The following is a 27,509-nucleotide window of genomic DNA, read 5'->3' as shown; positions in this document are numbered from 1 at the left end:
GATAAAAGCAAGGGGCCGGCTTTGAGCTTGAGACAGATGCGAGCTGGGCTGGAAAGCTTCCTGTGCGGCGGGGAGATCACGGGGACCCAGCCGCCCGCCGACAAGGAGGACCCCGCGGAGAGCACACAGGGCGTTTCTGCAGACGCTGACCTGAGCGTGAATCGCGGCCGGTGTCTGCACAGAAGGCTGTGGACCCGGCTTTCTGCTCGGGCCCTCGGGCCGGTCTCCGTCGCCCCGCGGACCACGGCCTCACGGGCGGCCCATCAACCGGGCAGGACAGCGCTTTCCAAACGGGCGGAGAACATTCCGGAAAGCTCGTGGACGCGTAAGTCTGAGGCTTCTCGCATCTGTGGGGCAGTGGCTTTGGTGCGATGCCACGGCAGGGCAGGCTGGGAATGGGAGGGAAACACGGTGCCAGCTCCGTGTGTCCCTCTCGGGACGGCTGGGGGGTGGACCGGTGGGCTGAGCACCCCCACGGCACCGAGACCAGAACCACCGTGTCGGGGAAGCTGCCGCGGGAGCGTGCCTTTCCCAGACGGGGTGCGTGAACGGTCGCGGCATCCGGCCAGTGCGCACAAGGCCTGGATGTCCCTCTTTGGCGCGTTTTTAAGGATCAAAGTCACCGAGGGTCGGGCTTCGCATGTTGATCGTTCAGGCCTTTCCACGTGGAAGCAGAAACCAATGAACCCGAGACCAACGTTGAGACTCAGGCAAAGTTGGGGGGGGGGGTGTGTGCAGCCTGAGGCAAAGCAGCGTCTCCGGGAAGAAGCTGGGTACCCTTAGTGACCCCCTGCCGGGGGTTGGGCGATCTCGCCAGAATGCCGGAAAGAAAGCAGACTGGAGCCCAGTTCAGGACTAAACGCGTCGAACCCCTTTGAATTACGTTTGCGTATTTTCAGCGTCAAAAGGACCCCGGGGTTCATTTTGGAAACGCCCTGGTGCTAGGGACACATGGGCTTAACGGGATTAACGGGCACCTCGTTGGGTCGACGCCATGAGAAGGCCAAGGGAGACTCTGTGAAAAATGCAGAAGTCCCAGGCCTGGCGCTCAGCGCCGCATCACTCCCGCGTGGGCGTCCCCGGCCTGGACACCGCCATGTCCCTCCGCCGGTCCCGGAGCCCCGTGCGAAATGCAGAAACGCCCACGTTTTGTTTCCGTGCCTCGGGGACACAGCCTGTAGGTCGTGGCTCCTGTCGGTCTCCTGCGAGAAGAGGTTGAAGAGAATCGATGCGGCAGTTTCAGGACCCATCGGGAGTTTGCGGAGGGGACAGCAGGTGCCTGGGGTCCTGGATTCTGATCCTGTCCACACGGCAGGATGCCCCGAGATGACAGGACTGCAGGCTGACCTGTTCCGAGGAGGGTTGGTACCCACAGAGACTCACACCTGCCCCAGCTCCCATCTCCGGAGTCATCAGGAATCCGTGCCTGTCTGGACCCCACTCTTGGGCCCTGAATGTGACACACACGGACCCCAATCCTCTGGCCCTAAGACTCAGAATACAGACACCAGGGATGGTGGGGACAACCTTAAACACTCAGCATCACCACGCCTTGTTTTCCTGGCGACTCTGCTGTAGGATCTTTTCCTTCTAACCTCTTAGATTCTGTTCCCGACACCCGCAAATTAAGCAGATAAAGGATTAACAGAAAAACCTGCCTTAACTTCATATATAGGCACTGGGATTCACAGAGAAAAATGCGGCTCGGGGAGACAGCTGGATGACCAGGGTGGCTGTTACAAATGAGACAGCCGGATGACCAGGGTGGCTGTTACAAATAGCCCAGATACGCCGATTTCAACAACAGATATTTATTGATCCCAGACCTGGAGGCTGAGAATCTGAGATCCAGGCAGGGCTGAGGCTGGTTCCTCTTAAGGCCCCTCTCCTTGGTGTGTTGACCCCGTGCCCTCCCTGTGTCCTTCCGTGGTCATCTCTGTGCATGTCTGTGTCCTCATCCTCTCTTCCTATAAGGACCCCCGTCCTATGGGATCAGGGTCCATTCAATGGCCTCATTTTACCTTAATCTCTTTAAAGACTCCATCTCCAAATACAGCCTCATTCTGAGGTCCTGGGAGCAAGGGCTTCTACATGTGAATTTTAGGGGGTCACGACTCAGCCCCCAGGACTCCCCTTTCGTGGAGAAGGGACACGTCCACCTCACTGCTCACAAGCCCCCTTAGGCCAGCACCACAGCTCCTGATCCTGAAAATGACTCTTTTCCCTCAAAGCATTTTCTCCTCTATGGGCTTCACAGGTCGCTCCGGAACTTTATCGCTGGGGCCTGGCTCTGTCCCCTCTGAGTTTCTCCAGCAGCCGACCCTGAGGTTCTGTGTGGCCCTTCTGTGGTCTGTGTTCACACGGCTCCTGACCTAGCACAGGCCCTTCCCCAAAGGGTTCACTTCCCCTGGCCCGGCCACGTCGGTCGTTCCTGTCCGGAACATGCACCTCCAAACAGACCTCGGACTTCCCTTTGTGGCCCGCGTATGTCACTGTGTTTCCTTCCTTGTGGGGAACATGTCAGCAATGATCCCAGAGTAGCCGATGGACAGCAGTGGCGTGGCGGGGCCACAGGGGAAGGTGAGAAGCTGTGAGCTGGAAGGTGCCTGAGACCTGCCACCAGCAGGCACAGGCAGGTCAGCCCCTGCCTCAGGGCTGACCCACAACAGGTGCATTGAGAACGCCTTCTAGTTGGGCTGGTCTTTGATGGGGCGGTCCAGAGCACCTACCTCTCACCCACTGCTCTGGTATATGGAGCCCTGCACCCCAAGCTGAGGGGCCAAACTCAGTCTTGAAGGGCACCACGCCACACTGCCCTCCAATGTACCTCTTACGGATATGGAGGATTTTGTGCAACAGGCCACAGAGAACCAGCAGAAGCAGGAAAAGCTCCCTATGTCTCCGTAACTACCAGAAGACAGAGGACATAAAGTTCCCCGTCATGAAGGAAAATTGCATTCATAAATAAAATTTCTAACGGCATAAATGTTTCTATAGCAGGAAGATGACTACACCCAGAGATTTCTTATCATCTGAGAGATTCTTAAGAACAAGAGCCTGTATTTATCACTCATTTCCTGCTTTCCCTCTCCCCATAATGCCTTTCCCCGTTCGAAACCCAGAAACCCCCTTTCCAATGTTGAATTGAAGATGGCGCATAAGCCGTGATCATCTGACTGTCTCCCTGAGCTGCATTTTCCTTCGAGAGCCCCCATGCATATATAGTGTAGTTAAGGCTGGTTTTCCTGTTAATTGTTTATCTGCTTAATTTGCGGGTGTCGTGAACAGAATCTAAAAGGTTAGAGGGAATCGATTTTTCCTCCCCTACAACCTCTACTCTCTGAACCTCTCATTTCCTCGCCTCCGTCCTAGGTCTGTCCTATGTAGGAAGACTTCTCGCTCACTAATGAGACACAGAGCAGAAAGGAGTAGACCTGCCCCCCCCCCCCGGTAGGGTGATAAACATCTCTCATCCCTGGAGGTTGGAAAGAGGCTAAAACACTCTGATGGCCTGAGGGGTTTGTGCACTCTGAGTCTCTGGTGGCCTCCAGGCTCATATTGATTCTTTCTACAAAGACACTTCATCCTTGGAGCACGTGGGCAGCTCAGCTGATGAAAAGCCCTGCTCCTGATTTCAGCTCAGGTCGTGATCTCAGGGCATTGGGCTCTGTGCTCAGCAGAGAGTCTGCTTGCAATTCTCTCTCTCTGCTTCTCCCCCCACCCCGCCCTTATCTCTAAATAGTAATAATGATAATGATGATTTTTTTAAAAAAAGATTTTCCATCCCAGCCAGGTGACCTGTGGCCTCACTCCTGGTGATGTCCATTCAGCCACTGAGGCCATGCCCTGTCTTTGTGTCCAGCCCTTGTTGATCTGCACTGATGAAGAACTATTAGAAAAAAATCACTCAGGGGCGCCTGGGTGGCTCAGTGGGTTAAGCCACTGCCTTCGGCTCAGGTCATGATCCCAGGGTCCTGGGATCGAGCCCCGCATCGGGCTCTCTGCTCGGCAGGGAGCCTGCTTCTTCCTCTCTCTCTCTCTGCCTGCCTCTCTGCCTACTTGTGATCTCTGTCTGTCAAATAAATAAATAAAATCTTTAAAAAAAAAAAATCACTCAAAGATACCAAACCCTGCCCAGGCAATCACCAGACACAGAAAGAACTTCCATCAGAAAATTCCATCGCTTTTTTTGGCCTCTGCAACACAACCAGCTCCCCAACTCGCTGCCCGCTTCCAGATGGCTTTTAAACTCAGGACTCATCACATGGACTCCAAGGCATATGAGCTCCTTGTGAACCATGGTCAGTCCCTAACAATGCTGCCAGGAACGTTCCTGCCTGCTGGGACCTTCGTTGTATAGGGAAATGGTAGCCCCGGGGGCTTGGCTCAGGGCCAGACAGAGTTGCCTCATACCCCAAAGTGGCTGCTGGGGACCAGTATCCTCACCACACATTCCTTCTTCTTGACTGCAGGCCATTGCTGCCCTCAGCCACCCTGCACAAGAGAAGCAGCCTAAAAGAATCCCGACGGTAGCTCAGGGGTTTGGAATGGTTCCCCACGCAAGCATCTCAGCAGCAGGAATGTGGGCTGGACCAGCAATGGGCAGGGACAGTGGGGTGAGGAAAATCACGCCCGGTGGGGAAAGTTGGTTCAATTCCAGCTTGCAGAAAGTGGTCATCAAGGAAGCATGTTGAACGTACTGATGCTTTGGGGGGATTCCAGCAGAGTTTCAGAGGTGCTGTGATTTTGCACAGGATGTGGGAATAGGATGGTGGCCCCACACAGTACTGGGATGGGGCACTGCTGGCCCAATAAGGTCACGGGATGCACCCCAAGAGCTCCTGCATGTTCTGTAAAGGCTCATTATCGCTGACTCCCCTGAGGGTGATAACGGGGGGGAGGTTCCAGCTTGGAATCTGACCTCTGACCTGCGTTCTCCTCCTGTGTAGGTGCAGTGTTGGGGCTGGTGCATGGCGACCATGCTGGGTCTTGTGAGCTTTCTGGTGCTCCTGAACTCGGCGTGCTGCGGACGAGCACAGCTGGGTAGGTACAGGCAGGGGCTCCAACGCCAGGGTCTGGGTGGGGTGAAACTACCATACACCCACGCCAGAAGGGGACAAACATCCCTCCACCAGACCTGAGGTATCTCCCCTCCAACCCTCCACCCTGGTAGGGGAAGAGGTCCTTTTGCAAATCAACCTATAAGTGGTTGTTTGGTTTAACCTCTGGCAGAATCAGGGACTGAAAGGTCAGTCAAACCCAGCTCAGTTGTCAGACCTTCTGCCTGTCCTGGGGGAAAAAGGCTTATTAAAATGCAACAATTTTGGACGCCTGGGTGGCTCAGTCAGTGAAGCGTCCAACTTTTGATTTTGGCTCAGGTCATGATCCCAGGGTCGTGGGATGGAGTCCCCCATGGGGCTCCTTGCTCAGCGGGGAGCCTGCTTCTCCGTCTGCCTCTGCCTCTGCTGGTCCCCCTGCTTGTGCTCTGTCTCTCTTTCTCTCTGACAAAGAAATAAAATAGTAAAAAGAAAAGAAAGAAAGAAAAAAATCTTTTAAAAGTATATGTTTTAAAAACAAAAGAAATCTGCCAATCCACAAACCTTGTCCCCAAAGGTGCAAGAAAACGTAGAAATTGTAGGCAGGTGGCCCAGGAAAGATGGCTCAGACACAGGGAGAAAAATATCCCCTGGTTGGGTGCTCGGGTCCTGGGGACGTTGGACATCTCTCCTCCCCCGAGGCTGAGGACGGGCGTTCACCCCTCGGACGACCACATTTCACAGATGCTCCAGACCCGAGCCCAGACATTCTGGAATTTTGATGCTTGCAAAGCCCCTCTGGGAAGGGCCATGTTCTACTTTGTACGTTTGTGGCCTTTGCTTTTGGGGTCAAGTAAAAAAAAAAAAAAAAATCATGGCTTAGACCGTCGTCAAGGAAGTTTCCAACTTGGCTTTATGTTTTTATTTTTTTTTTCCTTGCCTAGGAGTTTTGTGGTTTCAGGTTGCACTTTCAAGGCTTGAATCCAGTTTGAGTTCATTTTTTTGGTGAACCTGGTTAGTGGTGTGGTTTCACGCTTTGGCAAGTGACTGACGGCTTTTCCCACCATTTTTTGGAGAGACTCTGCATTCCCCCCATTCTGTATTCTTGGCTCTGATGTTGCAAATTGGTTCTTCGTGCTTTTTTTTTTTTTTTTTTCCCCAACAGGGAGAATTAAAGTCCTCATGGTTAGTTTCTACTTGTCCTCCCCTGTGGCGGGTTCCTTCCTGGTCCAGGTGATGCATCAGGTCCCCCACTCCCTGCCCCACCCCAAGAGTCAAAGCCCACCCAGAAGGCATGGGACAGAAGCTCCTTAATTAGATTGACCCAGGAAGGCCCCAGTTTGCATTGCCTCCCAGAAGGTTTACAGGGTCCTAATGTCTCCACAACCTACCTGTCTGTATAACTAACCTGTCTGTATTTTTCAAATTATTTTCTGTAATTTCAATTTTTTAAATACTTTCTGTAATTTTTTTCTGTATTAAAAGTTTTTTTCCTGTATTTAAACCTTTTTCTGTATTTAAGATTTTTTAATTTTTATTTCTTTATGTTTTAAGAATCAGTTTCTGTATTTTTCCAATTATTATTCCTATAGCTAATGTGTCTGTATTTTTCGAATTATTTTCTGTACTTTTCAAATTATTGCTACTGTAGCTACATTGTCTGTATTTTTTCTTTTTTCTTTTTTTTAAAGATTTTATTTATTTGACAGAGAGAGAGAGATCACAAGTAGGTAGAGAAGCAGGCAGAGAGAGAGGGGGAAGCAGGCCCCTCGCTGAGCAGAGAGCCCAATGGGGGGGTTCGATCCCAGGACCCTGAGATCATGACCTGAGCTGAAGGCAGAGGCTCAACCCACTGAGCCACCCAGGCGCCCCATGGCTGTATTTTTTCAAATTATTATTGCTATACCTAACTTGTCTATATTGTTCAAGTTATTTTCTGTATTTTTCAGATTTTACTACTATAGCTAAGTTGTCTGTATTTTTCAAATTATTATTACTATAACTAACCTGTCTGTATTTTTCAAATTATTTTCTGTATTTTTCAAGCTATTTTCTTTTTCACATTGTTACTTAGCTAACTTGTTCTTTTGGAATTATTTTCTGTATTTTTTCAAATTACTGTTGCTATAGCTAACTTGTCCATATTTTTCAAATTATTTTCTGTATCATCTGTGTTTTTTAAAATATTATTACTACAGTTAACTTTTGTGTAGTTTTCAAATCATTTTTGTTTTTCAAATTATTGTTGCTACAGCTAACTTCTCCATACTTTTCAAATTATTTTCTTTATTTTTCATATTATTGTTATAGTGAACTTGTACTTTTCAAATTATTTTGCATATTTTTCTCATCATTACTATACTTACCTTGTGTATTTCTCAAATTGTTTTCTTTATTTTTCAAATTATGACAATAGCTGGCTTGTATTTTCCTTTATTTTTTAAAAATATTTTATTTATTATATTGTATTTATTTTAATCATATTTTATTTTATTTATTATATTATATACAAAATATTATATATAAATATATTATATATAATGTATATTATATTATATATATTATATTTATTTGTTTATTTATTTATTTTAGACAGGGAGCAAGAGAGAGAAAGAGACAAAGAGGAATGCACAGGTCACTGGGGAGAGGCAGAGGGAGAGGAAGAGTCCCCGTTGAACAGAGAGCCCAATGTGGGACTCCATCCCTGGACCCTGGGATCATGACCTGAGGCGAAGGCAGACGCTTAACCACTGAGCCACCCAGGCAAACTACCTCGTATTTTTCAAATTATTTTCTGTATTTTTCAAATTATTATTACGAAAGCTAAGTTGACGGGAATGAAGCGACTTCTCATTAGGGTTTTGTTATCCCTTCCCCTGATACCTAATGGTTCTGAGCGTCTTTTCATGGGCTCATAAATGTCCCTGAATTGTTCACTTTGAAATGGTTTATTTTGGGCATGATTTTCGGCCTCAGTAAACAAACAAATCCAGGCCTGGTGTTTGCAGATTATCTCCCCTGACCTGTAACTATGACATCACCTGGGGAGGGGGTTCTAATTCCTACTAAGTGGTTTGTTTGTTTGTTTCTAAGTACAGCAGGGGACAATAGATCTCCTATTACCAACTTGCAGCTAGATTCAAGGAAAAGAATGCTAACCTGGAATTACATAAGGAACGTGAGTCAGCAGGAATGCATGATATCTACCCCTCCCAACTCTCCCACCATGCCCAGCTTCTCCACCACGCAAGCCCCAAAGGTGAGTGCTCATGGCTCATGCCTTACGGCTTTGCTCCTTGGAAATCTTGAATTTTCTTGTGAAATGACTCTTGAGTCCCCTGCCTGCTCTTGATTTCCACTCTTATTGCTCTTGTCAGGGAAGGAAAACGTTTCCTCCATCCTCTTAGGTTCTGCGATAGGGACATGCAAATTAAAGTGACCAATGCCAGATTTTTCAGGGGAAAAGACGTACAGATTTATTCTCAGTTCAACTTTTTACATACATGAAGAGTCACAGAAGCAACGTAAACACCCCAAGAAGTGGTCAGACTAGGAAGATTTCCTGCCATTTTTTTAAAGGAGTGAGAAATGGAGGAGATTTCATGGTGAAGGAATGGGGATTTTGGCTTCTGGGGCCACTAAATTGTGGGGACGTGACTAAGGAATCAGTAGGTGAACTAATGGCCAGTACAGGTTATTTTAGTAAGGTCTGTCTGTGCAGTGTCCTCTCTGTGCTGGTGGTCCCTCTCCAGTAATAAGGGTCACTCTCATCTTCCCGGCACAGGAGACCCTTTGTGAAAAGGTCTTTTGTGTTCTGCTTTTATGTAGATAAGGAGGCAGAGAAGCCCTCTTGTATCTGTCTATTTGTCAGGTGCCCCCTGCTCAAAATGATTCATATGCCCAAGTGGTCTATTTGGGACTGGGGCAAATCCCATATATAGGATGACCTCTTTTACTCTGCTTCTGTATGGTGGGAATAAAACTTACACACTACGTCTCACACATGAGGGAGAATAGAATAGCTGTCTTTTTGGCGTATGCCTTCATTTGATTTCTCCCCGTAGTGAGGCAGGAGGGGGAAAGATGTGAACTTGCCCATTAAATGGGCTCCATTCCCTTCATGTTAAAACAGCTCCCCTGGATTCAGTTTGCGTTTGGGGGCTATGTTTATTCATTCATCGCCTAGTTCACACACTCCCTTAGTTTCATTCTAAGGATGTCAGGAAGGAAAAACCTCGTGATCCACCCTCTTAGGTTCTGTCCCCAGAGGCCTGTGAATTAACTTGTTGAGAGACATATAAAGAGAAGGGAGAAAAATATATTCCCATGCATATGGAGCTTATTAAAAACAGCTCAATGAATAGCTAAAAAGGGTTTATGTACCTAACCAATACGAAAAAGGAAGGAGACAGTAAAGCTCTCTACGGTTAGAACAAGGAGTTTTCCAGAAAAAAAAAAAAAAAAAAAAGAACAAGAGATAAAGTTTGGAATCATGCTTGTTCATGTAAGTTTGAGAAGTTTTTCTGACATTTTAGTGGCCCTAAAGCTTTGCCCAAAGAGGGCATTCATGGTAGGTTTACCCTCGATGTCCTTCCTGGACGTTAGGTTCACTCCAAAGAGGGAATTTAGGGTAGCCTCATTTTCCAGAACTTTCTGCTTCTAGTCAGATTAAAAAAAAAAAAAAAAAACTGTCCTCAAAAATGTTTCTTTCTGCATCTCTTGAATCCAAACGTCTTCAGCTTAAAGTGATCTTTATAATAATTTGGGATTCCTGGGGATGGAGTGGGGGTTCCCCGACATTCCATCCCTCCAGGAGGACAGTACCTTGAGACACCCGCTGGCATCCCCCATAAACCGATTCTAGAATGAAAAGGGAATCCAGGCTTCCCCGGGGAAAAGCCAAAACCCAGAATGAGCAGGTGGGCTGTGCTCCCGAACCCCTGACTGCGGGGAGGAGGACCCCTGTATCATTATGGCTGTTTCTAGCAGTAATTTAAAAAAAAAAAAAAAAGATTTATGGATTTATTTTGGGGGCGGGGAGGCCCAGAGAGAGGGGCAGAGAATCCCAAGCAGATTCCATGCTGACCGTGGGGCCCAAAGCAGGGCTGTATCTGCTGACCCTGAGATCAGGACCTGAGCTGAGAGCAAGACCCAAAGTCAGCCCAAGGTCCACCAGGCTCCCCATTAGGATTTTTTATATGGGTTCCTCTGGCGCCATCTGCAGGCGGAGGGGGGTCTTGCATTGTCTCCGGAGATTCCAGTCCTGCACCAGGCGTGTCTTCTATCTGGTCTTTGCAGTTGCCTTCGGCTCAAAATAATCCTTGTGCCGAGGTGGTTTATTGGGAGGTGATATAGTCTGCTACGGTCACCCCTTAGGAGCAGGGATTTATGGTCCCCGGGGTCGGGGCAGGAGGCTGAAGGAAGTAGGGTTTCCCCTTAGGGGGTCGCAGCGACCCAGCTGTGGGCATCGTCCTGTACCTGTGCTTTTTAAAAACTAATGAAATCAAATTTTAACATAATGCAACAGAGAGAAATGGGTCGCTGACCTTCCTTGATGAGGGGGTCATTTCTAAGCATTGTATCGCGTTCTGTGGCTTGCCTGAATTTTTTTTTTTTCCCCGATTTTAAGTGTTGGCTGTTGGTGCACGGAAGGCATTAATTTAATGGCTTTCCTGTCCAGGGATATTTGTTTTGTTTTATAATTATTATTATTATTATTTTTTTTTTACAAATTCATTATGTTTGGCGGAAGCATCTGGTTTTCTGAATGTCGTCCTGTGATTGAGGAACAATGCGAGTGTGCCCCTCCCCTCTGTAAGGGTCTTGGCTTTCTGTTTCATCTCATTTTTCCTTGCAAATTGAAGAAAACGTTCCTACATTTAGTGTTTCCGTATGAATTACAACACGGCCTGTTGGTGAAAAACAACGGACATCAACAACCACAAAACCCCAAAGCCAAAACCGTCTTTGTCCTCTTGAAGAGATTCATTTAAGTGCCTGCTGTGCTCCGTGTTGTTTTTCTCTACAACAGATTTGGGAAATTCTTGAAAATGTGTGTTTGGACCTCTGCCGAGATTATCCCTTTGGTTCCCCTCCTGCATGGACCTCATGAAAACACATCGAGCACAATCTTGATGGGGTTAAAAATAATAATAATAATAATAATAATGCTGAATTTAGTGCATGAGCATGACATTTTGGATTTTTTTTTTATAGCTTTACATTTCTTTAAAAAAAAAAAAAGGATTTTATTTTTAAATAAGTCTGCACCTAGTGTGCGACTCGAACTCATGACCCCATGATCCAAGAGTTGCACAGTCCACTGACTGAGCCAGATTGCTGCCTTGTTTTTTTTTTTTTTAATATTCATTTTTAAATGAAACTGGTTCTTTCTTTCTTGCTTTCTTTCTTTCTTTCTCTCTTTTAAATATCTTGTGAGGGACACCTGGGGGGCTCACTCAGTTAACCAAGTGCCTTCGACTCAGGTCATGGTCTCAGGGTCCTGGGATCGAGTCCCGCATCAGGCTCTCTGCTCAGTGGGGAATCTGCATCTCCCTCTGCCTCTCCCCCTGCTTGTGTGCATTCACACACTCTCTCTCTCAAATAAATAAATAAAATATTTAAAAAAATAAAATAAAATATCCTCCAGATGGTCTTAGATCCCAGCTCTGCGGGCAACATAAAACCGAGTCCCTCTACATGTTCTTCAAGGCCGTTCGTTTTTTGCCTATGTGTGTTTTCCGTGTTCCTAATCTCTGGTTCATTTCCTTCCGCCTGCTCTGAGCAGATTTGTTTTGAGGGTTTTCTGCAGGAAAGGGGAAAAAAAATGCTAGCTCTTTTGCAGAGAGGGGTTCTAATGTCTTAGATTAACGGAGGGGCGGGCCAACTCCTTCCTGCTGGTTGGAAAGTGAAGGTGCTGGAACCGGTGTCCTTGAGGGCTGCCTTGTAAGGTCACTTTTGTTTAAAACGGCCTGCGTGGTGCTTCTAATTCCCGACTGTCTCAAGACGTCCTTTGGGAAAACATAATTCTTTTTTTTTTTTTAAATATTAGGGGTTCTTCTTTCTTCTCCTCCTCCTCCTCCGCCTCCTCCTCCTCCTCTTCCTCCTTCTTCAGTTGGGAGTTAGTTGACTGGATTTGGGTTTTTTTTTTTTTTTTTTGCAGACTCAGAAAACATGACTGCAGACTTGGTCACTGGGATTTCTGTGAGGCTGCCCAGAGATGCTTGCAGGGAAGACGGAATCGATGTGGGTTTAGTCAACCCCTGAAGGCATCTCTGGACTGTGGGTTTTATTCCCTCCTTAGCAGGCCCCGCTGAGGGAGACCCAGCTCCGGGTCAGGATGGGGGTCTCTCGGCAGCGTGAAGACCTCCCAGGAGCCCCCGGGGGTCTGCCTCTGCCTTTCAGCACGAGATGGGGCACAGACAAACAGATGTCAGTGATGCTCTGAGTCTGTGTTCCTACGTTTTGAAGTTGAGGAAATCGGAGTGTATATAAGGACCTTCCTGGTCAGACCCCACCTGACCGGCCCCGTGGGCAGTGAATGCCCACGATTCCTTGTTGGCCGGGCCACCCTGCACCCACGGAATCCGGGATTTCACAAACAGGATGCCGCTGTACTCACTGTTTTTTTCTTTTTTTCCACGTGCTCTGTTTTTCCTTTCAAGTTCTTTTTAAATCTCGTGACCTCATGGGTCACCATGCTTAGGCTCCATAGTTAGCACGAGACGCCGTGTGGGGCTGCTTGCCGTCACAGCCCCGGCGGACGCTGCTTTGCCCATTTTTTCCAGTTCCTCATTTTGGCCCCATAGGAGTGTTCAGCCGTGATGCCACGGTAAGGGGAAAAGGATTAAAAATACATACTCCCACGCAGTTGTGAAAGGGAAGCAGCTCGACCCTTGCTACAATGTATATGGCCCTTGCTACAAAGTATACAAACCTTGCTACAATGTATACGACCCTTGCTACAATGTGTGCAGACCTTGCTAGAATGTGTGCAGACCTTGCTACAATGTATATGAACTTTGCTACAATGTATATGAACCTCCCAACTGTGTCTGGGAATGCAGACCCAAAAGGCTCCATCAGCCCAGCTCTGTGAAGTTGCACAAATAGACAAATGGTGGTAAAACAAAGTATGTTAGTGTTTGCCAGGGGCTGGGGAAAGGGGTGAATGAGGCCTAGTTAGGGGGCACCGGGAGGGGATATGTGTGTGATGATATTCTGGAACAAGACGTAAGGTTTCCACCACATAGCAGAGGTGCCCCACGCCACGGATGTGCACGCCTAAGAGGGAAGGACACGGTCCATTTCGTGGTTACGCCTACTTGTCCACGATAAAAAATTAAAATTAAAAAAATGGTCAAAAGCTAAAGTGCAGAGCAAAACAGAAATACATGTATGAATATGTAAATGAGTCAGACAAAATCCCCTGCCCAACCAGAAGGCCAGCGCGGGTTGAGGAGCAAACACGCTGTCTATGGTTGAAATCAGCAGGAAACCCGGATGCAAGGGGTTCCCGGGCCTCCTGCTCCGTCATGGCAGAGACAGGAGGGACCTCGCCTTTTCTGCCTTTTCTGCCTTTTCTGCCAGACACAACCTGTTACGCACCTGTTCTCTGTCTTGATGTGAAGGAAGCATCCGAGTCCCACCTTTTATTTCTTTCTTTTTTTTTTTATTATTGCTATGATTTTCATTGTATTAAAAGTTCCATCTTTTCAACAAGTGGGAAATTGTATGTTGGAGCAAATTTCCTGCAGAGACAGGAGGCAGGAGCCCCTTATGGGACGCTTCAAATGCAGAGGCTTCCGGGACCCTAACAGACCCCGCTGGGACCCAGAACCCCAGAACCCAGCTGCATCCTCTTCAGCTGTAAAAGAGACTCACACACGTGTCCGGGAGACCCGTGCTGTTGCCCGTTTTCTAATGGATGCTAATAAAGAGGCAGGAGGTGTATTTTATCCTTTTTGGAACTAGGAAAAAAAAAAAATATATATATATATATTAAGATTTGTATTTGGCCTCAGGATGGGTGATGATTGGGACACTTTTGTGAGCCCTTGTGATTGAAGAAGGTGCTTTTCTCCTATCTGGCTCACAAACCGGTCTGGAAGTATTAAAACTTCTTTTCAACCATTTTCCCCCAAAAAAACCTCGGAATGGGTCCCCTGCTGGTGGCCTCCCGGTTGGCGTTTTAAGGCCGTCAATCACCCGATTTTTATGTAAATCTGAGATTTCCCTGCCTGGCTGTTTTAAAGGGGCTCTTTGTTCTCTGTGTAATTCCTAGGCTGTTCCCCTTACGAGGAGCTTGGGGGGACCCCTTCCTCTCTCCCCAGCCCTAGGTCTTTGCTGATCATCCTTTTTCAAAATACGTGTGTGTTTTCGGGTTCCCGAGCAACCGTTTCTGTTTGTTTGTTTGCTTCATGCAGGAAAACCTTTTCGCGATAAAGGGTTTCTGTAGGCAGAAATGGCACGTGTCCTACTGTCATATCTAGGGAAAAAAAAATAAATCGTCCTGTTATTTCCTATGGCAGAATCATTCCGCGGTGTGGGTCCTCACTGATTTTCTCTGAGGGCAACCTCAAAGGGCAACCCTCTCCCTGTCCCAGGCCAGGTGGGCCTGGTAAGTACCAGGTCACCCGAGTGTCTCCAGAACCCCTCCCCCATTGTCACCCGGCCTTGCTTCCAGAATCCTGGATGCTTCCGGAATCCCCTTGCAGAAGCTGTGCTGGAGGGCAGGCCTGACTGGATTCTCAGGGATATTCACGCCCCTGACCTCCCCCCACCGCCCCTCCCCGACCCCCAGGGTACTGTGGCCACTCACCTCCCCCTGCATCCCCAGTAACACTTCTTGGGGAAACTTAATCAAACACAAAATCCAACCCCCAAACCCGGAAAGCCTCCCCCACAAAGACAAAACAGCCGTGTTACTACAGGAGCATTAATAAAATGCGTTCACAATTGATCACATCAATCAAGACCCCCCCCAAATGAGGACAAAGGAGGCTCCAGCCAGGGTGTCGGCCACCAGCTCTGACCTTTGGCAGAGCCTCGGAGTCATGCAGAGGACTGGGACAACTGTATCGTGGTGCAGGCACGCAACACCACTTTTGTCCACCCTCTTAAGTTCGGTCCACGAGGCTCTGCAAATTAAAATGACAGACGACAGCCAAATGAGAAAAGGCACGCACATTCTGTGTGCTGTTAAAAATTTTAGGTAGCGCGACGTGGGTGTCTTGATAGAAAGAAGAAAATGCCCCCAAAGGAGTGGTTAGACCTGAGAGCTTGTATATGGTTTTTCACAAAGAGCAGATACATGGTGCAGAAGTGACAAGCAGCAGGAAGAGCGTTGGACGCTGCTAAGGGCAGCAAATTGCGGGGGAAGATAGATATTTGAAGGACGCTCTTGGAAGACATGGTTCATGTCAGTAGGGTGGTTTGTATGGCTCCGTCTTGGTGCTGACTTTCTGCCTTCTTCATGGTCCTAAAACTTCCCCCAGAGAGAGAGCGGGGATCCGTGTCAGGTGTGTTTCTACAGGTTTGTGCTGTTAGTCTGATCAGGGAAGCTCCAGGAAGGTTTCTTTCTGTAGCTGCTGGTTCTCGGTTGCTTCTGGGTCAGAATAATCCTTACGCAGCACTGGACGCAAGGACAGAATCAGGGACACCATTGGTGTGACTCAGATCCTGGCCATTCTGGGCCAGCTGTGAGCTCGTTGCATTACTGCAGGGCGACCGGTTTCCCGGGCGTCTCACTCAGCAGGTCCCGTGGGCTGGTTGTTATCGGGAAGCGGTAGGTTTCCGCAGGTCTTGGGGCAGGAGATCATTTGGAGGAACCAGTGGAAGGGTTCGGCAAAGTTTGTCCTGCAGACTGGGATCTATTTCCAGGTTGTTGGGTGTCTGCAATGGTCTCTGCCAGTGGGATTCACTCTGCCCTTCTTGGTTACACCCACGGGGGCGGGGGGGGGGCGCCTTCCGAAAAGGAAACGTGTGCCCGGGTTTTAGGCACAGAGGAGGGCAATGAGTTTTCGTGTGTGTGTGTGTGTGTGTGTGTGTGTGTATGTGTGTGCACTTTGCTTTCAGCTCAAAATCGTTGCACCCAAGTGGCCTCTTTGGGGTGACCTGTTCCCAGCATCAGAGGACCAGAGGTGGGGGAGGGATTCTCAATAATCATTTGAGCAGGATTCTTTGCTGAAACCGGGCTCGGTAGGTCAGGCACGAGACCTAGCGTGCAACAGGCTTGGAAAGGGGTCCGAGGGGTACCTGATCCGGGATGGGGTTGCCTGGCTGTGGACCCCTCCCGGGGCCGAGTCGGGTCCGAGGGAGCCCAGAATGCGTGTGTGACGTGTGGGTTCTCGATGGTTCCCTTTCCAGGTCGGAGAGGACAGCACGTACTTCTGCATCTTCCGTAACCGCGTGCTGCATCGGGGGGCCAACCTGACCGTGACGGTCACCTGTGACGGGGCCAAATTCCAGGAAGTCTTGCTTTTCGCAAACCCAGGTGAGGTCCCCTGAGCAGGTGGGCCCCCGACTCCCGCCCAGCGCCGTGGGCACCCACTCGCGTCACCCCTCGGGGGCTGCTGGTGGCGGTGCCGCCTCTGAGAACGTCGCTGGGTGTCGCCCCAGGCAGGGAAGGTTCCGGCGCCGTAAACTTCTCCTGCTTCATCTACAACGTCCGCCTCATGAACTGCAGCTGGGCGCCCGGCCCCCAAGCCCCCGCCGACGTCTGCTACCGGCTCTTCTGGTGGGCCTCCCTGTAAGCCGGACGCCGCCCTGCACCGCCGGGGATCATAGCAGGAGAGGCCCAGAGAGCCGGGGGACCCCAGGGGGCTCTGCCCGGAAATTCCACAAAATCACAAAACCCTGGGAAGGGAGACACGGCGCCTTGGCGGCCGCCTAGCTCTGGGTTGCAAACCCTCCTCCCGTCCTAAAGAGAGGACCCAAACCACAATTCCGTGATGTTTATCGTGCACGGATGGTTGCGATGGCTTCACCCTGCAAAGGGCAGGATCAGTCCCTGTCTGTGCAGGGTCTTGGCTGATTCCCTAGGACGCATATCCCGTTCTGGTTTTGTGCTTATTTGGGGACGAATTTGTATCAGTTTGCGGTGTTTTTGTTTGTTTGTTTTGGTTTGGGGTTTTTTGGAGGCTTTTCTGGGTTTGGGGAGATCTTCTTGCTGATAATGTCTGCCCAGAAGGATACACAGTCAGGCTTTTCCCGCATGCCTTTTGCAAACGACAGGCACGAGGATGAGGCGGAGTGCGTGCATTACGTCACAGACCCCACGGGGACCCGCGTGGGCTGCCATTTCAATGAACTCGGTGAACCCCAGGGTATGGATAATTACTTCTTCCTACTGAATGGGACCAGCAGTGAGACCGCAATCCCGTTCTTGGACTTTGTTCCGTTTGAAGCCCGTAAGATCGGTAAGACGCTCCCGCGACCTGTGTTCTCCCCTACACGCCCCCGAGCCAGGAGAGCGGGCTTCCCGCATCTGGGCTCGCACCCTCGCCGTGTGGGACGCGGCCCTGGGTTCAGGACCAGCCTGAGCAAGGTCCAAGGTTGGCACTCGAGGTCTGGGAAACAGAGAGACAGAGACAGGCATGGCGGCCCTGACTGTCCCCTTGCGGTGGGTTGCAGGAAAGGCATGTGTTCCTGTCACGTACCCATTTTTGCTAATTTATGTAAATTCCCTGCAAATCCTGAATTTGCAAAACTCAACTTATCACAGCTGAAGGGGTGGAAATACAGGGTCTGTCGTGTTATAACTGTGTTTCTGTTTAAAGACATCTTACATCATGTACATTGCTGATGAATTGATGGTGCACCCGATGCCCACAGCCCTATACCTCAAGACTGAACAATGCTTATCGCATGTGTGTAGTTTCTCCAACAGTCACATCGTGACCTTCTTGTGTGTAGGGATGCAAAAGAAGAAAAAAGTTTTCCTCGAGCCTCTTAGGTTCTGTGGGCAGGGCTTGCAAATTAAACTGACAGATGCTCTATTAATGGGAGAAAAGCTCACAAATATGAATTTGTTTGATAATTTTAAGTTTTTTTATTTCAATTTTAATTTTAAGTTTTAAGTTTACTTCATTTTAATTTTAATTTTTAAATTTGATGTGCATGGGGAAGGGCTTCACAGAAAATACAGGAAAATGTCCCAAGGAAGTGGTTAGATTCAGGGACTTAGACATATTTTTTTTAATATTTTACTTATATACCATTTTAATAAAAATCTATTAACTATGGATTTAAACGAAAATGGGCTTGTGCTTTTAGAAGTGGTAAATATATACGGAAAGTAATGGGAGATAGGGTTGTATTAGTGAGGTTTTTTGGTGCAGATACGATTCGGTGCTGACTTTCACGGACAGAAAACTTCCCCAGAGACGGGATTTGTGGCAATCTTACTTTCTCAGAAGTTTCTGGTTTTAGTGCGATAACGAAAGCTCCAGAAAGTCTTCTTTCCGGATCCATGACTCTCGGTTGCCTGCGGTTCCAAATAACCCTTGTGCCAAAGTGTCCTGTTCTGGAGATGACATGCCAGTTCCCTTTGTGCAAATCAGACAACACCCCAACTGCACGCTTGGGGGCCGTTTCAAACGGTGACATCGCCAACCCAAAGCACAAAAGCGGGAACGACACCGCACTCCACAGGCCCCAGAACAGGCGCTGGTTTGCAATCCGGGAGCAGAAACCAGAACACAGAGCTTGCCGTGCCCGGCATCATACAGGTGTGTGCCCGTGTGCACGCAGATCCTGGGGGACTGAGGTCCCCAGAGTTGTCGAGTGTCCCAGAGATGAGGCACAGAGAAGCAGGACATGGTTGTCTGCTGGCGTCCTTACCTGCGGTCCCGGCAATCTGCAGCAGGGACACGGAGGGTGGGTACTCAACCAGGTGGGGTGGCCGGCACCACGGAGGGGACAGTCCCCTTCATGCACCATCAGCTGGCTTGAGCCCTCCCTTTCCAAGCCCAGTTCACCTTCTGTTTTGTTTTGTTTTGTTTTGTTTTTAATTAAAGGTCTTATTTATTTATTTGACAGAGAGAGATCACAAGCAGGCAGAGAGGCAGGCAGGGAGAGAGAGAGAGGAGGAAGCAGGCTCCCCACTGAGCAGAGAGCCTGCTGCAGGGCTCCATCCCAGGACCCTGGGATCATGACCTGAGCTGAAGGCAGAGGCTTAATCCACTGAGTCACCCAGGCACCCCACCTTCTGGTTTTTTTTTGTTTTTTGTTTTTTTCCTGCAGAAAAAGAAATATAGCACAATTTCCTACAGAGGTGCAATCCGCCGGAAGCCCCCTCCACAACCGACCCCTGGGTGTTTGCAAGGATTTTTGTTGTTGTTTCTGTTTTATTTTCCGTAGAAAAGTACGACCCCCCAACAAACATCATGATCGCCCACAACACATCGCATCACATTATCCGGTGGGAGAACCCCGAGATGAGATACGAGCTTTCGACTCAAGTCTTGTATTATGAGCTGGACATCCAGAGACCGGTAAGAGCCCCCGACCTCGGCGAGGGAACTACAAACCGTGCTTGGTCCCGTCTGCTCATGCAGAGCTCAATCCCGGCTCACAGACCAGAGACTCTGCTCCCGAGAGTTGTTCTCTGGGACCTCCTGTGCCCTATACCCTACACCGGTGGTTCATTCCTTTTTTTTCCCCATGAAATCCATTTATTTTTATTTTTTTTTTAAACTAATCTCTATGCAAAATGTGGGACTTGAAGTTGGGATCCCAAGACCGAGGGTTGCACAGTCCTCTGCCTGAGCCAGCCTGGCAGCCCTGAAATAAATAGTTTATTTTTTTGAGTCACTTTAGGTTTGTAACAGAATTGAGGGGAAGGTCAAGGGGCATCCCCCACACCCCTCCTGTCCACACATGCACACTCTGCCCATCACCGTTCCCATTAGCTGCCTTTTCTAGAATATCAGAGTTGAGACCCTAACAGGATGCAGCCCCTTTCTCGGCCTTTTTGGAAACAAAATGTGAAAATGGGTTGGGAATGGGAGTCTCACGACAGGTGCATTGGGAGCTCCCCTGAATCTTCAACTTGCCCACCTTCTCCCGGACCCCTCAGCACAGCTGTGCCAAGGGAGATTCTGCAGCCTGAGACCTGGACGTGTCCCCGAATCCTGGAAATTGGGGACTTCCCAGAGGACACCCAGCATCTCTGTTTCCCTGTGGCCTGGGGCCTCAACATGCACCCCCAGCCCAGAGCCAGGGGCAGAAGGCGACTCCGGGATTCAGTCCCAAGCACCTCAGACCTCAGGGCCTTTGCACATAACTCACAGAGGCAGGTTCCGTGAGCACGAGGATGCTGTCATTATGTGTACAGCAATGGCACAGCTGGGTGTTCTGGGCATATAGTAGGTGCTCAATAAATGTTGCCGGCCCCGTCCCACACCCTCATGGTCCTTGACATCACAGTTTCCACATACTTCAGGGCTCTGCAGGTGACCCCCAGGCCCCGCCCAGATGTGAGCCACTCAGTGGTGGGCTTCTTTTAAACCGGAAATGAGGTCGTGTCCCTTCTGTCCTTACAACCCTTGCGAGGTTGGGTGTGGGTCTTGGGTTAGAGTCGGAGTCCTGGAGGCAACCGGCCAGGAGTCTGTGGCTTCCGGTCCTGCCTGCCCACATCTTCCTCCCCGGGGCTCCTGTGAGTGACGTCCCATGTGGGACCTCCCGTAAGTGACCTCTCACAGATGACCTCACACAGGGAACTATGCCCAGCTGACCTCACACTGGTTCCAGGTAGGTGATCTCCGGCAGGTGGTAACACAGGTGACCTCACACAGCTGTGCAGGCCAGAGCGTCCTGTGCGTGTGAGACCCCAGGTGGGCAGCGAGCTCCCCTCAGGCTTTCTGCCCAGAGCCTGGCAGGTGCACTCAGTCAGTGCTGGACGAGGCAGTGGGTCTCTGAGAGGGTCAGTCCTTACTAGACATTTGAACATCCAGTGATGCAGAAAAAAGCTACTGTAGACTTTGTCTTCTCCTTCCCTGTTAATACCCTGGAGCAAACTCACCAGCCAGAGACAAATTCACAGTAAGGAAACTTTGTGTTGAGGAGGAAAAGCTGTTCCTCCACCCTCTTAGGTCCTGAACCTGAGGGCAGTAAATTAAATAAAGTGGGGAGGGCAGCAAAGGCATTCATATGCATATAAGAGCTCACAAAAGATGTGGCTCTTGAATAGCTCTAGTAAGGAGCTTACGACCTACCAAACCAGGGGACAGGGAGAGGGAAAAAAAAAAAAAAACTTCCAGAAGAGGGACAAATAGGTTTCTAGAAGAAAGAGGATTTAAGAACAATAGTGATGATGCTTGTTGAAGCAGGTACCAGTGGTCTTGTTTGTCTTCTTCGGGGCGTGAAAGTCCCCTGGAGATGGAATTTAGGACACATTCCCCGTCCATCCTGGAGGGGACGTCTCCCCAAAGGGGTACTGATGGCATGCCTCATTCCCGGTTGTCTGCTCTTTGGCAGATAAGGGAAGCTCTGAGAAGGGTTCTTCATACCAGTTCTAGGGGTCCAGGTGGGTTCCCACATTTGCATATAATGCTGAAACCCCAGAGGCTAACAATCCTCCCTTTTGTTACAGGGCAGCGCTTCCAAGACAAACCCCGTAAGTGTCTCTTCTTTCTCTATGCCTCCTTTGCTTGGGTCCAAAGACCCATCAAGCATCAGTGTTCACAAATCACCTCAGGTGTGGGGTCCCCATTAGCCCCTTCGTGGCCATCAGGCTGTTAGTCTCAGACTGAGAAGCTGTGTTTTCTGGAAAGCCTCTGACTCAGCTCAAGTCACGGGTCATCGTCTACCCCGTGGACAGAGCAACGGTCTTCTTCCAGACGCAACGCCTCGAGCCTTTTCAGTTGAAAGTTCGTCGTGCATTGAACACCGTCCTGCAAAAACTCATGTCTGCCCAAATGCTCAGAACAGGGTCTGGTTTAGAAACAACGTCTTTGCAAATAAAAGGGAAGGATCTTAGATGAGGGTGGCCCTAAATCCAAGACAAGTGTCCTTGTAAGAGACAGAAGAGGAGACACAGACACAGAGGAGGAGCCACGGGAAGACAGAGGCAGAGACGGGCGGGACGCGGCCACCAGCCCAGGGACGCCGGGAGCCCCAGAAGCTGGAAGAGACAGGAAGGAGCCTGCCCTGGAGCCTCAGGAGGGAGCACGGCCCTGCCCCGCCTGGATCTCCGTGGGGCTTCTGGACTCCAGAGCTGGGGGAGGATAGTTGTCTGTGGTTTTGAGCTGTGGCGGATGTGGTCGTTGGTCCCTGTCGCCCCAGGGCACTCACACAGAGACCAGCATCCCCGTGCACGCTCTCAAGGGCAGCAGGAACCCCCCACCTCTCCGAATCTGTCTCATCCTTCACCTGGGCTCCCGCAGGCATCACCTGCTCCCACGCGATGCCGGTGCCGCCGGCGGGATGCTGCCCGTGGACCACACCGGCAGCGGCTGGGACAAGTGCAAAGAGGGTTGGGTGCCGTCCCAAGGTGTCCCCGGAGGCCGGCCTTGGGGAGACAGGTGTCCTGTCTGGGCCCCACCGGCGACTCGGATGACATAGGAGACCCGGTGCACCACAGACATTGGACAAGCAACATGTACGGCTTCTCGCTGCCTCGGGGGCTCTTCTTGGGGACTGGGGGAATCCCTGCTGCTGCCCTCAGCTTTTGTCTGCATGGGCTGGCCGGGAAGCTCCCTGAGTCCATGCTGGGGCCCGTCCAGTACCTGCCCCAGGGCTGTTGTGGCTGAGGGGGCGAGGAGCATGGGATCCTCAGGGTCCAAAAGGAGCCGCACAGCTGATGAAGGCAAGATAGTTCATTCATCATGGACGCATGAGAAGAAACTGGGTTCTTCCAGGCAACAGAAACCGCGAAGAACATGTCCATGGGGTTTCCGGGGTGTGCAAACTTGGGTCACTGTCCATCTTCTAATCTACGGCTACAAAGAAACACCAGGGCCCCTGGAGCAAGCAGCAGGCGAAGACTCTGTGCCTTCCACTCCACTCCAGCCCCAGGACGGGGCTGGACGACACAGGGGTTTGCCGGGGGTCATGGCCGGTGAAGAAACGCATCCCTGCCCCCGTGGACCTGCAGGCTGGGCCTCAGTCTTACTCTGCTGGTCTCTCCAGACCGGCACATGCTCTGTGCGGTGGACGCAGAGGTGGTCGTCATGCAGAGGGACACGTGAGCCCTATCTCAGAACTGGCGGGAGGGGATGGCAGACCCCTGGAGCCCGGCCAGCGCTGTCCCGTTGAGTCCAGCTGTGCCCCCCAGAAAGCAGGAGCCAGGTGGGGGCCCTGTCCACGCACCCACCCTTGGCTGTCAGTGTGTAGATTTGCAGTAACCGCAGGTCAGGCCCTGAGGGCGTGGGGACTCTGCGCGAGCGGTGGGCGTAGCTCAGGGAGTCGTGCGTCACAGGCGTGGAGTCCACCTCCCCATGGGAGAGCCCCTTAGGGTCCCTGCTTGGGGCTAGAGAGATGAGCGGATGTCCTGGGCCTCAGGCGCGGACCCCAACGCTCAGACTCCAGGGGACCCTCCCGCGTCACCAACGCTGGTCCCAAACGGTGCCCTCTTCTCTTCAAGGTTTTGCAGAGGGGGCAAGATTCGAATGTGTACGTGGTGCCGCGTTCTGCCGTCAGGCCGGACACCACGCTCCGGCTGAGGGTGCGCTATCTGCATAACGAGCTGTGGAGCGAGTGGAGCCCGACGCTGCGTCTCGGTGAGCGCCCGACTCCCCGTGCGCCGCGGACGGATATTGGTCGGGGTCCCCCTGCGCGGCTCCTCTTCGGGGTCTTACCAGGACACCTGCGGTTGCGTCCAGGGCGAGCTCATCTGGGACCCCGCACTTCACCACTCCTGAGATGGTCCTGTTCCCATAAGGTCCCGTTGCCACGTTTTGGGGTTAGGGCGCACGCATCTTTTCAGGGATGCTTTGAGCGCACAGGCGCGCCTCCCAGCGGAGGGGGCTCGGGGCAGGCCCTACTAGCTCTCTGCCGAAACACACCACCTTTAGTGTGTCCTGCTGCTGTGCGCCCCCTCCTGAGCTCCTGCGGTCACCCTAGGAGGGCGACCCCAAGAATGAACCACAGGGCACTAGCCCCCGTGAGCTACTGTTCCCTTAGCCCCGCTCAGGTTCTGGAAAGCCCCAGATGCCGGCCATGTCCCAACCCAGCAGTGTCCCCTAACCCAGAAGGGTCAGCCAGGGCCCGGGGGAGCTCTGCCCGTCCCCCTGGGTGCCCCATCACCCCCCTCCTTTATGGGGTCAGTGAGGAGTATCCCAGAGCTTGTGGTTTGCACCGTGACTGCTCTCATCATGCGGTAGCGCTGGCGGCAGGAAACGGAAATGCAGCTCTGGCGGCACTTTGGGGGCCTGGCAGGAGGGTGCGGGGCTGTCCCTCACCCGGCCTCTCAGCGTACTTCCTCGCAGGGGTGGTGGAAACCCCATTGTACAGGAGTCCGTGGGGACATCCTTCGAGGAGTCCCACACATCCGTTCTGGGGAGCGCCAGGGCAGGAGCTCAAAGTATGCTCCAGCTGAATGCCGTCTCCCAGAGGACCCCCGGACGCAAGTGTGGGGCTCCTTCTTTCCAGAGAACAGGTTCACGGCTCTCCAGAAGCTGCACAGACCGCCCAGGTCACGTCAGGGTTCCCCAAGGAGAGCCTCCAGGGCAATAGAGAACGCACGCCTGTGCCATCCTGGAGTTTCACAGTTACGCATTCATTCCTTTGGCTACGTAGCACCGTGTTGAAAGTGAACGTTCACCAGAAGGAATGCGTTGCGTGGTACTGGTTGTGTCCTTGCGCAAATGTCTATGGTGGACGGTCTCTCAGGAGTAGGGTGTGGAGGAGACGGGTGGGGACCGCCGGGGTCGGGGGCGGCATGGGCACAGGACCGGAGGGAGGGTGCATACTCCCGCGTCGGCCTTACACCGCCTCTAGAAGCCCTGTCTTCCTCCGCTGTAGCCCTGCCTCCCCCAGCAACCCCCATCCTTAATCCTCCTGTAACGCGGTCGAGGGTGTGGGGCGCGCGTGCGCGCAAAGCTGACCACCCACTCCCGCGCGCGCGCGCCCTCCTGACCCTCTGCCTCTGTCCCCCACCAGGCCTCCCCGAGGACTTCCCCGGTGCCCTGGTCGGGGTGCTGGTGGCGGCCACGGCAGTGCCCGCGCTGGTCCTCGTGTGCTTCTGCAAATGGTGAGCCCCAGCCCTGGACCCAGGACCCTCGCCCCCGCCCTTCCCACCCCAATGCAGGACCCCGGAGCGCACGGGATGGCCAGGGGAGGGCGAATGCAGAGTCCAGGCTCGGATGGCAGGTTGCTGAGGGCTGGCGAGGAAGGCGGAGTCACTGTCCATGGGGCGCGGGTGGGGCGTCTCCCACTGCGCCAGCCACGCTGTCCGGGGCCACATGGCCACAGCGCGAGGTCGGTCCGGCCCGTACAAACCGGGTCTGGCCGCTGCCGTGCGCGCGGGGTTTCTGTAGGAGGGGTTAGGGGGCCGGGGCTGCAGGGTGCACGCCCGGCTCGCTGGTTCCTTCACGGTACCCCCCTCCTCGGCAGGTACAGTCTGTTCCCCCGCATCCCGCAGGTGAAGAAGGAACTCACCGGGACCCTGTTCTCCCCGGAGGTGGGTGCGGCCGTTCCCGGTTCCCAGTCCGGAGGCGGGGGCTGCTCCGAGGGGTGCCGCGTGGTTGGGCAGGGGTCTCCTGCGCTCCCCAACGCTGGCGCGCAATGCCGAGGGAGGCGAGAGGCATGGGGGTCCAGCTGCTTTCAGCACGAAGTCCGTCCTCTTGGGACGGGGACCTCAACCACCAAAGCCACAACTTGGGGCTTAAGACAGAAGCCGCCCCTGGAGCAGGGGACGTGGGGTGACCCTGTTTCCCTGCGGGAAATGCCAGGCCGGTGCTCAGGCACGGGGAGTGCTGGTCTCTCTCTCCACAGTCAGACAGCCTCATCAGGAGACCCCGAACCTATTACCTGGGTACAGGTCCTATTTGCACATAGAGCTACCTCTCGCCATTCTGGATGGACGTGGGATCTGGGGGGCCACCACTCAACCCCTGACCGTGGCTCCCTGGAGTTGCCGCTGGCTGTCGGGTGAGGGACCTTCCCCAGGATGGCACCGCTGCCCCTTCTGACCCTCCTTGACCGTCAGCCCCACATGCTGCCCGATGATGAGCCGAGGGACGCCCCCAGCACAGGGGCTCTAGTTCGGGCTGGAGGCTGTTTCCTTGGGAAGCCCACCCCCTGGGGCTCCCCCTGGGGCTTCCACGAGGCCTGGGTGCCCTCCCGGCGGGGTTGAGGGTTCATGGAAAAAATTGGGGTGAGGTCGTGGCTTTTGCAGGGGGCTTTGCCGAGGGTCTCTACGTTCCAGTGGGAAGGCCTAGTTGAGTTAGGGGAGCAGCCCGACTTCTCGGGGTCCCATCCACAGCCCACACTATGGCTGGCACAGGTGGTCCTCAGACCTCTTGCAGGACCCCGTCCTTTAACACATGGTCCAGAAAATGGTGCTCTTCTGAGAGCCCAGAGCGGCTGGCAGGTGGCTGTCAGGATTCCTATTTCATAGTCGGCACAAAGGCCCCCCCTCATAAGGTCTGGGCTAGAAACAGGCTCAGGCTCAGGCTGGCTGGGATCACCCACTCTTATACTGGGGGGGCCTCCCTGAGTCCTGAAGCAGTCATCCACCGGGCCTCCCACGGCCACCACCGTCCAGGCTGGAAGGAGCCGCGTCCTCCAAGGGGGACTCTGACGCCCCCTGTGTTGGTCCCTGAGCCTTTGCACCTCCCAGAGGAGACCCCGTCCCCGTGATGGGTCCTCTCCCCAGTCCCAGCGAGCACGCGTCCACGTTCTGCCTGTGGATTTGCCTGTCCTGGACATTTTGGATCGGGGGGTCCTATGATACGGGTTCTGGCCTGTCTGTCCTCAACCAGAGCTTCCAGGGTCTGTCCACGGCGCAGCAGGTGGCAGAGCTCTGCTCCGTTCATGGCTTAGTGACCTTCCCCCACATGCACCGGAGGGAGAAGGTGTCCACCCTTCTGCCACGGTGAACCATGCAGCTCCACACGGTCACTTTCCGGGCGGCCCCACGAGGGTCTCGCACGTGGGTGCCCTCAACGCTGCCCGACTTCTGTCTCCCAGGTGTCCTGGGACGAGGGCCACCGGCCGCCGAACTCCCGGGAGCCCGAGGACATCCTCATCGTGGAGGACATGTCGTGACCTGCGTGGCTTCAGCCTCTCCCCGCGTCCCCCGCCCCTGGAAAATGTCGCGCAGGAGCTCCGCACGCTCACGTCTGGGGACGATCTCTACCCTGACCCCCTCCACTGCCACCCAAAACCCAGCAGCGCAGGCACCCAAAACCCAGGCTTTCTGGCTTCGTGCTGGCGTCCACACCGGGGCCGCTGTAGGCGTCTGACGGGAGTTTCCTTCCTGGTTTCTGTATTTTTGACTCCGGGAGAAATAAAATAGTTCTACGGTGA

The 27,509-nt window shown here is 52.2% G+C and overlaps 2 protein-coding genes across 9 annotated transcripts in view; one reads left to right on the top strand and one right to left on the bottom strand.

Moving 5' to 3' along the window:
• Positions 1–27,509, bottom strand: part of LOC309856071 (S-geranylgeranyl-glutathione receptor P2RY8-like) — a 499,501-nt gene that overhangs the window by 368,638 nt on the left and 103,354 nt on the right. The gene's annotated exons all lie outside the window — the stretch shown is intronic.
• Positions 47–27,509, top strand: LOC309856070 (granulocyte-macrophage colony-stimulating factor receptor subunit alpha-like). 6 transcript variants are annotated; one of them, XM_082716783.1, is made up of 12 exons: positions 47–325; positions 4,950–5,043; positions 8,135–8,295; positions 16,404–16,530; positions 16,656–16,785; positions 17,271–17,455; positions 19,398–19,531; positions 21,631–21,654; positions 23,623–23,758; positions 25,140–25,230; positions 25,593–25,659; positions 27,171–27,509. In XM_082716783.1, exons 2-12 carry the CDS (start codon positions 4,971–4,973, stop codon positions 27,246–27,248), a joined length of 1,206 nt encoding a protein of 401 aa, XP_082572909.1. In that variant the 5' UTR covers positions 47–325; positions 4,950–4,970; the 3' UTR covers positions 27,249–27,509. The 6 variants fall into 6 exon arrangements, with proteins under 6 accessions (XP_082572909.1, XP_082572906.1, XP_082572905.1 ...); XM_082716780.1 differs by lacking the exon at positions 47–325 and adding an exon at positions 3,466–4,301 and having other exon boundaries at positions 26,972–27,509; XM_082716779.1 differs by lacking the exon at positions 47–325 and adding an exon at positions 3,466–4,301 and having other exon boundaries at positions 8,130–8,295; positions 26,972–27,509.

Source organism: Mustela nivalis (genome assembly GCF_964662115.1).
Source record: "Mustela nivalis genome assembly, chromosome: X".
NCBI lineage: Eukaryota > Metazoa > Chordata > Mammalia > Carnivora > Mustelidae > Mustela > Mustela nivalis.
The sequence above is the reverse complement of the archived record's forward strand: the minus strand, read 5'-3'. Positions and strand labels throughout refer to the sequence as shown.

What these genes read in the sequence shown, in the direction of transcription:
- LOC309856070 (XM_082716779.1), top strand. Translation starts at nt 4,238, where the DNA reads ATGGCTTTTAAACTCAGGACTCATCACATGGACTCCAAGGCATATGAG. An exon ending in CTGCGGACGAGCACAGCTGG is followed by an intron (nt 5,044 to 8,129) that starts GTAGGTACAGGC and finishes TTTGTTTCTAAG; the next exon opens with TACAGCAGGGGACAATAGAT. An exon ending in AGCTGGACATCCAGAGACCG is followed by an intron (nt 19,532 to 21,630) that starts GTAAGAGCCCCC and finishes CTTTTGTTACAG; the next exon opens with GGCAGCGCTTCCAAGACAAA.